The sequence below is a fragment of the Gavialis gangeticus genome, unplaced genomic scaffold, assembly GCF_001723915.1.
Source record: "Gavialis gangeticus isolate Ggan-Ray unplaced genomic scaffold, GavGan_comp1, whole genome shotgun sequence".
NCBI classification, from domain to species: domain Eukaryota; kingdom Metazoa; phylum Chordata; order Crocodylia; family Gavialidae; genus Gavialis; species Gavialis gangeticus.
Genome location: NW_017728992.1, coordinates 160,199,880 through 160,210,048, shown reverse-complemented (window position 1 = coordinate 160,210,048; position 10,169 = coordinate 160,199,880). Strand labels below are relative to the sequence as shown.

General features: G+C 47.0%; 1 protein-coding gene across 4 annotated transcripts in view; it reads right to left on the bottom strand.

The window, feature by feature from the left end:
* VPS13B (vacuolar protein sorting 13 homolog B) overlaps positions 1-10,169 on the bottom strand; it is a 1,046,600-nt gene that overhangs the window by 866,089 nt on the left and 170,342 nt on the right. For all 4 annotated transcript variants that reach the window (XM_019527996.1, XM_019527995.1, XM_019527993.1 and 1 more), the window contains 2 exons: positions 7,367-7,558; positions 6,600-6,766 (listed from right to left, as the gene is read on the bottom strand). In XM_019527996.1, coding sequence (XP_019383541.1) covers positions 6,600-6,766; positions 7,367-7,558 — 359 coding nt within the window. The remainder of the gene's footprint in view (positions 1-6,599; positions 6,767-7,366; positions 7,559-10,169) is intronic.

The following is a 10,169-nucleotide window of genomic DNA, read 5'->3' as shown; positions in this document are numbered from 1 at the left end:
CCCCCAACGCCTGCTGGTCCCCTCTGACTAGTTTGTAACAGGCCACTAGATCCCCCCTCAGCCTTCTCTTGTGGAGGCTGAACAGGTTCAGGTCCCGTAGCCTCTCCTCGTAGGGCCTGCCCTGCTGCCCCCTGATCATACGAGTGGCCCTCCTCTGGACCCTCTCCATGTTGTCCACATCCCTCCTAGAGTGCAGCACCCAGAACTGGACGTAGTACTCCAGCTGCGGCCTGCAGCATAGAGAGGAGTATCACCTCCTTGGACCTGCTCAAGATGGATCTGTGGATGCATGACAAAGTGCGGTTGGCCTTCCTGACTGCATCCCCACACTGCCTGCCCATATTTATCTTGGCATTAATGATGACTCCAAGATCCTTTTCTGCCTCTGCACTGACGAGAAGGGAGTTCCCCAGCCTGTAGGTATGGTGCTGGTTCTTCCCCCCAGGTGCATCGCCTCGCACTTGTCAGTGTTGAATCCCATCCTATTCTCTTCCACCTACCTCTATAACCTGTCTAGGTCTGATTGCAGCCTATTCCTCCCTTCTTGCGTGCCCACTTCCGCCCACATCTTAGTGTCATCAGAAAATTTGAACAGGGTGCTTTTTACTCCCTCCTCCAAGTCACTGATGAAGACGTTGAACAGTGCGGGCCCGAGGACTGAGCCCTGCAGAACTCCACTGCCCATATCCCTCCAGGTCAAAAATGACCCATCCACTACCACTCTCTGGGTGCGGCCCTCCAGCCAGTTGGCGACCCATTTGACCGTGCAGGTGTCGACACCACATCCCCCAGTTTTTTAATGAGAACGGGGTGAGAGACAGTGTCGAAGGCCTTCCGAAAGTCCGGAAAGATTATGTTCACTGCTACCCCTGCATCTAAGGATTTGGTGACCTGGTCATAGAAGGCCACCAGGTTGGTCTGACAGGACCTGCCTCTAATGAACCAGTGTTGGTTGCCCCTAAGTATAATCTCCCCTGCTGGCCCCTTGTGGACATTTGCCAGAATAATTCTCTCAAAAAGCTTACCCAGGATCGAGGTAAGACTAACTGGCCTATAGTTTCCCCGGTCCTCCTTCCTCCCTTGTCTTCCTCCTAAAGACAATGTACTCTCATGTCCTTTGACCTCCATGATCTTAAAATTAATAAAAATGCCCTGCCTGGACAAAAAGAAGGAATCAAGGATGTCAGCATCTCAGTGGCTACAGTTATACCATAAATAAAACCTGAAAATTAAACCTTTACCAATGCTTTTCTCTTCTGCCTTACATATAAGCAAGAGGCTGGCTTAGCCAGCAAGAACATCTCTTTCTGTGATACTGCTAATGGCCTGTACTAAATTATTTCTAATCTGTGTCTGCTAGAAGTTTGCTAGGTTTTGGAGAAGCTAGTAGGACCATGTTCCATGCTTGTAAGTTCCCAATTGCTAGGCTGAAACCTTGGGCAGTCTAATTTCCATCTCCAATATTATATATAATTTTAGTAAAAAGTGTTTTATTAAAAATGTTAAGGTTAAACACTGACATGTTGACAAGTTACAAATACCAAAAGGTAAGGTCACACGTGCCATTTCTGCTGGAGTTAGGCACATGGTGGATTTGTTGAAGTGTACAAATAGACTATTAAGTGCTTCAGGGTTAGTTGGAGTCTTGATAACAATGCCCAGTCATCTTTTAAGGTTGGCCGAAGCCCTTATATTACAAACAGTCCATGTACTTACTCTATTGGAATAAAACTGTTTCCTACACACACCTCTCCGCACTTCTGCACAACAGAAGCAAGGTACAAGGCAGACAAATGGCTGTGATGATTCCACATTCCCAGCTAGTACATGGTAAACAGGACGAAAAAGTTTGCAGGCCCAGCTAGAACAACCCCCATACTCAGAAGTTCTAGAATTAAACTGCATTGTAAATCGAGACAGAATGCCCTCATTTACTCGAAAATAGATGCAGGAGCAGAGAACCAAGAAATCATGTCCTGTTCTCTCATAACCCACCCTCCCTGCTGTGCCCCAGCAAAAGCTGAAGATAGGGAAGAACCTGACCTCTTAATTTTTCCCCATTTATCCTCATATGAAATCTCTCCTGTGCCTTTTAATCATTCTATTTTGATGTATTTGGACACTCTGAGACACAGGATCACCAACACTGAGCACATTATTCACAGTACGAGTATACCATAATTTATACCACATCATGATATTTTCATTATACATGCTGACTTAAGGTGGGGGGGGGACGAGGGGGTCTACGAAGTTATTTCAAGCTGGGCATCATTCGTGATGGCTCATGTAACAAGGGGCCTTCTCAAGGCTGATTAGAAGTTGGCCTGCCCACCTGTTTCTAGGCAAACTGCCCACCTCTCTCACCTGCCATGCCTTGCTGTTTAATAATTGGTGTCTTAATTAGGCGGGAGGCTGCCCTTTGGCAGCCCTGTTCTCCTGGACCTATGTATGCAGCTTCAACCACCCCTGTACTGCACCCCAAGCCTCACAGATGACACACATGAATGATGTTCCCTCGTACCATAACTGGTGCTCCTGGGTCTCACAGGGACTCTCACTCCCTCCTTAGAGAAGCATGCCATTGTGCTCTCCCTTGCTGTAAATTTTGACCCGCACTCGGCTTCCTCTCAGCAGAGGACTTGTTGGGGTCAGGACTCACCCCTAGTTTCCTGGCTGAGCCCCACTATACAGCCTCAAACCCAACTATGGCCTCAGGTGTCTGAAAATATACCTTGGCCTAATCCCCACACATGGGGTTCCTACTATGCCCACCCTAGGGCCTCTACACTATGCCCCACCCTGGGGTCTTTTCATCATCTTCACACTCAACTACTCACAGGGCTGGCCCTTGTGCTACCCTTCAGACTTACTCCCCATTTGGCCCTACTCAACGCGCTCCTGGAACTGCCCTTCACACCCACTCCCTGTTCAGCCCTACTCAACCCCCTTCACGCACAGACCTTCAGGCCTACTCCTGTTCAACCCTGCTCTGTATGGGGCCACCTACATCCCTGCCCTCTCAGGGCCTTCGCAACTATCCCTGACCAGGGGCCTCCGGGGTCTTCCTCCCCTGCGGGCTCAGCTGGCTGCAGCTGTGCCTGGCCCCACTCCTCTCCTGGGGACTTCCATCCCTTAGGGCTCAGGTGGCCATAGCCATGCCTGGCCCTCGTACCCACCGGATTGTGGGGGCTAGGGGTTAAGGCGCCCTGACCTGCCTTTCACCAGGGTAGTAACTGGCCTGGCATTTCCTGGGGCTCCCATGCCACCAGAAGCCCCACCAGGCCATCCATACCCAGCTGGGTGCAGTTTTAGGTCATGCCCAGGACTAAGAGTCTCCTAGCCAACCTCATAAGATCTTGCTTTTACCTCCTAGTGTTCCTGCTGCAGCTCCGCCAGGCAATGTTTCTGCCTGGGCTGGCAGCAGCAAACTGCAGCCTTTATATACCTGGTTCTCATAATGGCTGCCACCACCAGGCACCTGCCAGCTGTCTGACTCTGCCCTTAAAGTGGCAGGCACCCAAAGGTGCACTGCCACACTCAGTAATAGATTTACTACAGAAGACAATGGTAAATACCAAATAATCAGGTTACAAAAGCATCAAGAAAATAAAGTTTACTAAATATACCCAGCATTGGTGTTGATCTAGTAAAGGATCACCTTGAAAGGCTGGGCACCTTCAAGTCAGCTGGTCCTGACAGATTACACGCTAGAGTACTCAAGTGGCTGGCAGGTGTCATAGCCCAATCATTGGCAAAAATATTCAAAAACTCGTGGCGCTCAGGTGAAGTACCTGAGGACTGGAAGAAGGCCAATGTGGTACCCATCTTCAAGAAAGGGTGGAAAGTAGATCCTGGGAATTACAGGCCAATCAGCTTGACCCCAGTAAGATTCTGGAGAAAATTATCAAGGAGACCCTTCTGGATAAGCTGGTTGAGGGCAACATCCTGAGGGATAGCCAGCACAGGTTTGTTGCAGGTAGATCTTGCCTAACCAATCTCATCTCCTTCTATGACCAGGTGACATATCACATGGACAAGGGAGAAGAGATTGACATCATATAACCGGACTTCAAGAAAGCCTTTGATCAGGTGTCCCGTGACCTCCTCATGGAAAAATTGGCCAACTGTGGCCTCTGCTATACCACAGTCAGCTACACCACAGTCTGATGGCTGGGAAATTGACTCTGCGGTCAGATCCAGAGTGTAGTGGTCGATGGTAGCAAATCATTATGGTACTGCATGATCGGTGGCGTCCCCCAAGGCTCTGTCCTTGGACTGTTTCTCTAATCAACGATGTGGAAGTTGGTATCAGAAGCGCACTGGCTAAGTTCACCGATGACACTAGCATCCACACCTGAGGACAGGCTAATGATCCAGGCTGACTTGGATAAACTTAGTAAGCGGGCGGATACAAACCTGATGATATTCAATACCGATAAATGTAAGGCACTCCACCACAGGGAAAAAAAACCCGCAGCATACTTATAGGCCTGGCAGTGCTACGCTTGCTAGCACCATGACTGAAAGAGACTTGGGGGTCATGACTGACCACAACATGAGCCACCAATGCAATGTTGCAGCTGGTAAAGCAAACAAAATTCTGGCTTGAATCTCAGGATGTTATCTTCCCACTGTACTTGGCCTTGGTGAGGCAGCAGCCAATTTGGGGCTCCACAATTCAAGAAGGATGTCGAGAAGCTCGAGAAAGTCCAGAGGAGAGCCACGCACATGATCAGAAGGCAAGAGAATAGGACTTATGAAGAGAGGCTGAGAGCCATGGGACTCTTCAGCCTGGAAAAGTGCAGGCTCGGGGCACCTGGCAGCTGCCTATAAGTACATAAGGGGTTTGCATCAGGGTCTGGGAGAATGCCTGTTCCCCCAAGCGCCCCAAGGAAAAACAAGGACCAACGGTCATAAACTCTTCCAAGACAAATTTAGGCTGGACATAAGAAAAAATTTCTTTACTGTCTGAGCCCCCAAGACCTGGAATAGACTCCCTCGAGAAGTGGTGCAGGCATCTACTCTGGACTCATTCAAGAAACGTTTGGATGATTATCTTGCTGGGATCCTTTGACCCTACCTGACTTCCTGCCCTGGGGCAGGGGGCTGGACTTGATGATCTTCGAGGTCCCTTCCAGCCCTAACGTCTATGAAATCTATGAAATAACTAGTAGTAGCATTCAACTAATAGCAAATCACTATCCAACCATTTTTAAATCAGAAAAGATGCAGGTACATCCTGGAAGAAATGTCCTCCTCCAGCTACCTCAGTTCTAACATAAGAATTTAGGCTGCCTGCAGTCATTCAAAAAAAACTCCAAAACAAAAAAAAGTGCTTTACTAGAAGAAGCAGCATGTTACTTCAACCTAGCTCTGCAGTGTCTGCAAATATCAGTGGGGCTTTTTGGCACTCTTAGCTAAAACTGATTCACAATTGGTCATTAGATACAAGTGCCAAAAAGCCCCACTAATGCACCCGATCTTTACAGATGTTGGGTGAGCTGGGTTGAAGTAAGGCATACTGTTTTGGTTTTTTACACCTGCAAGCACCCTTAAATGACAAGCCACTGCTGTTTATAACACTGACATCCAGCTTCAGAGATTAACTGGTTATAAAGAATCCATGATAGTCTAGTATAAAGGTATTACCTGCTTGAACCTGAAATGGCTATGTAAGTGACTAAGCCAGAAGTAAGCCATTAGTTCAACTAAAACACCCAGTTGAAAGTACAAATGCACAAGGGGGGAGTATGTGTGTGTGGAATGTTTTTCTGAGATTTTTTAACACAATTTTTCATATGCCTCGATCTATAAAGACAGGGTGTACTATGAGCTTAAGCATAAAGATCTCAGAAGATTAAAAGAATTAGAAATTTAAAAACTTCTTCAATTACTTAGAAAAATCCTTCCCTCTGATTTTTCTATTTTTGACAGCAAACAGAGGCAGGGTACAATCAGAGAACTGAACTACTCAATGTCCTCATACCCTAGTGCTGTGATAGAGATGCTGCCAGGAAGCAGATACTGGGGGCAAGCAGGGGCTGTGGGTCAGGAGTGACAGCCAGTGGTGGGGTGAGGGGCTGGGAGCGAGGGGCAAAGGCAGAGCTTATCAGTGCTGCTCAGCATCCCACATCCTGGTAAGCAAAGGGAGCATGGACAGCTTTTTATATTACTGGGGTCAGCACAGGTGCTGGTTTATCTCTAGCTCCCCCTGGCAAAAGATCTGGGAAGAGTTGGGCAGGGTCATTAAAACAGTAGAAAACATGCTAAGCACACTGTTATTGCAGCAAAATTACAACTTTTTGCGTATGGAGTATCTCCATATTGTATTAAGTTCAGCTACTGTTGGACTGCACCATGGAAATCATGCAAACAATGCAAGGTCTTTACTCAGCCATGACATCAGGCAGGGACCCTTTTGTTATACCACAGCGGGGAGCGGGGAGGGGCGGGGAGTGACATAAGGAGAGATATGTAGCTAGTCCTGTAATCATAAAAAATGAGTGCTTGAACTTTCAACCTTAATATACTTTAATTTTTTTGCATGAAACACTGAATAAATATGTATAAAAACTTAATAGTAAATATCATCATACCTTTTGACCCATGATTATAGGCAGCAAGTGGTCCAGTAAATTGAATTCAGCCATTGGGATTGTAATGGTGCATTTAAGTATAGTAAAGCTTGTGAGTCGAGTGGGAATGTATTCCTCCAAAGATGCTAGTTCTGAATCTGGCATAGTTCGATTTCCATCTACAATATCTAAAATAGGTCATGATTATATAAACAAACTAAGCATAAGACTAAAAGTAGCAAAATATTTTCTACAATAACTATTCAAATATATTTTGTTGTTTAGTAGGTGTGAATAGTATTTTGTTTTTATTTTTATTCTTCTTATGTTTAGGAGTGTTAATTCTTCTATTTTAGGCTCTACCTAAAACCAAATATAATCATAATTAATTATTTTTATCACTATGAAATGCACATTTGCAAAATGAAAGATCTCTGTCTCTTTCTATGACTTACATAGGGTGTTAGTCTTATTAGCTGACCATAATTACTTCCAAATCATTTTTTTTTGTTCATTTAAACTCTAATTTCTTAACTCATAAACCTATACTAGTGGATTCCTTTCTCCTTGGAGATTCGAGGAATTCACTCTTAGCAGGGAGGCTTAAAATGTAACACCAAAGCTCTAAAAGTGGTCCATGCTGTTCATACACAGGCATAGCTAGGGATGCCAGGGGATATACTGAGGCCCTTGTGGTAACCTACAAGCAGGATTTTCTCCTCTGCTATCAGAAGTGCTGAATCTGGTCTACAGTCTGTAATAAAGAAGAAATAAGTTAGGCAGTATACCTGATTTAGCCTTGCTATATGGCTCATATTCATGTTCCAGAGCACAAACTATCATTTTCATAATCCGATGCACTGCACTGCTATCCAAACGAAGATTAAGTGGACCCACAATGAGGGTTTTTGTAGACATTTCCTGTACATTTCCAAAATCTTCACTTTTTGCTGAAGAAAGGTCTTGCTGATTTCCAGAAACTAAAGAAGAGATTTTTTTTGTAAGTATCATGAAGAATATAAAACAACTGGACATATCAAATTATTAGATTTTTCAATTATTTTTTGTTTTAGATCCAGTGATCATAAACCTATAGTAAGAAAAAATACACAGGAAATATTAAAATGTAAATGTATATTTTTAAAATATTTGATCATTTTAAATATTGAGCGCCTGAAAGAGATCCTGTGTTGCATGTCTTACCTGAGGGAAGGGAGCATTAACATAACTTTAAAGTACCTTTGTGTCCTCCCAGTTTGGGGTGCTCTGGACACGCAAACAGCCCCAAATGTAATTTACACAAAAGCCTGATCCCAGTTGTTTAGGAAAGTTGTGTCGTTCAGAACATCTATAGTGCACTGTACCACAAACCTAACCATATCATATTCCTGTAATATTTTGCCTTACAGAAGGATACTCTAAGACAATATGTGCCTATCTTCCTTCATTTCTAAACCAAGGGAATTTTCCTTAAGACAGATCTAGGGCCTGAGCAGAAGAGAAATTCTTCTGAGTTCTTGTGGTAAAGACAGATAAACTACTGAAATGGATAAAAAAATCTCTTCTGTTCATCTACTAATAAGATACAGGATTGGTAGTGAGAATACACCGGGGCGGGCAAAATATGGCCTGCAAGTCACAGCCAACCCTCCTATCTGGCCCACAGGGCCCCTAAAAAATTTAAAAAATTAATATTCATCTGCCCCTGACTTCCTGTCAAAGATGACAGGAGCAAACGGCAGCAGGAGCCAGGAGAAGACGGCGATAGGACCCAGCGGCAGCAGCAGCAGCAAGGCCCCACCCCAATCCCAGCCACAGCTAGAAGCTTCTGCCTTAGCAGAAGCTTCTGGCCTGGGACCCTGGGGCTGTTCCCTGCCTCCCTCCGCTGGAGAGGGAAACTCAGGTAAAAACAGGTTAGGGGAGGGGAGGGGAGGGGAGGGGAGGATCGCAGGTGCAGCAGGAGCCAGCTGGATCCATCTGGCACCATGCAGTTCCCAGCTGGCAACCACATGGTGCCAGCTGGGCCAAGCTGGCTCTTGCCGTGCTGCGTGATCCTGGCCCTGCAGCCGGAACTGCATGGTGCTGTAGCTACACGTGGGGAGCAGTGGACTTGTTGAGGGGGGTGGGGAGGAGTGGTGGCGGCAGGCGGGGTAGGAAGGAAAACAGCCAGGAAAAGGCAGTGATAGCAGGCATGGAGGAGGGCGGGGGGAGGCAGGAAGAGGCAGCAGGCGGGAGCGTAGGGCCCCAGAGGTCAGGGCCAGCAGCAGCAGGAGCCAGCTGGGAGTTATGGGGCCAGGATAGCTCCTGCTGCATTCTGTGGTTCCGGTGTTGCAGCTGGGAACAGCATACTGCCAGGAGGTGCCCAGCTGGGCAGGCTGGCTCCATACCACACCACTTGGTTCCTGGCTACAATGCCAGGACCACAGAACACAGCAGGATGTAACCCGGCCCTGTGTTTCCCAGTTGGCTCCTGATGTCCCTCTACTGTGGCATGCCTGCAGCTCCCACACTAGGGGAAGCCCCGCATTGGAGCTGGCTGCCTTACTCATCTCCTGCCACGCCAGTCCCTGGACTCCATCAGGAATGGAGGGAGCCCCACTCCCTGCTTCACTGCAGAGTCCAGCAAAGGACTTCCCCTGTGCAAGTCTGGGAGGTGCAGGCATGCAGCACGGAGGCCCGATGATAGAGGTCGGTAGGCAGGATGCACTCCTCACCCCCATGCAGCGCTGGCTGGAACTATACCCTGCCAGTGCCTGCACCAGGCATGAGCACCCTGAGCCCCCAACCTGCTGCTGTTGCCAGCAGCAGGGAGTTCTCATCATGAGAGGGAGTGGAAGGGGTGTCCCATACCCCACAAACCTCACATACCCACACCCTGCCCCAGAAGCCCAACCAAGATATGCATATACTCCACCATACCCTATGCCACACACACACACAAACCCCCCCACACATACACACAGCCCTGTACAATATAAAAGAGTAAGACTATTTGAGTTATTATGCAATCCCTTCTATATACAGTACACAAACAAATCATGACACATTCTTTGTAATAAAATTAAAATATGTTTTAGTAGGTATGACTTGTAGTGTATAATTTGGGGGGTTTTCTGGTTCTTAGATGGCAACCCCACCCCCAAAGGACTATTTCTGGGGGCAAGGGGAGGGACTTCTGGTGACAAAGGTCAGGGGTTAGGAGACAGGACTTCTGGTCCCAATATGGCAACCAAGGGTTGGGGCAACTCTCAAGGGGTAGGGTTACCCCATGCAGCCCTCAATGGCTCACCAAAACTCATTAAGCAGCCCTCAAGACAAAATAACTGCCTGCCCCTGAAATAAACACTCCCTCACCAATGTGTCTCAGCCCAGTTTTAAAAGAATCAGCCCAGGGATGAAACAGTTGTTCGTAGAGATGTACCGATACATCAGTCCGATATCGGATTGGTACCTATACAAAGAAAATTGGCTGTATTGAAAATTGGTCCAATGGGGCCGATAAATGCCCCTGCATGCACTCAGCCAAAGCGTAGCACTCAGGCAGCGAGGAGCACAGCCTGCCAGCATGGAAAACTGCCTCCAACTGATAAG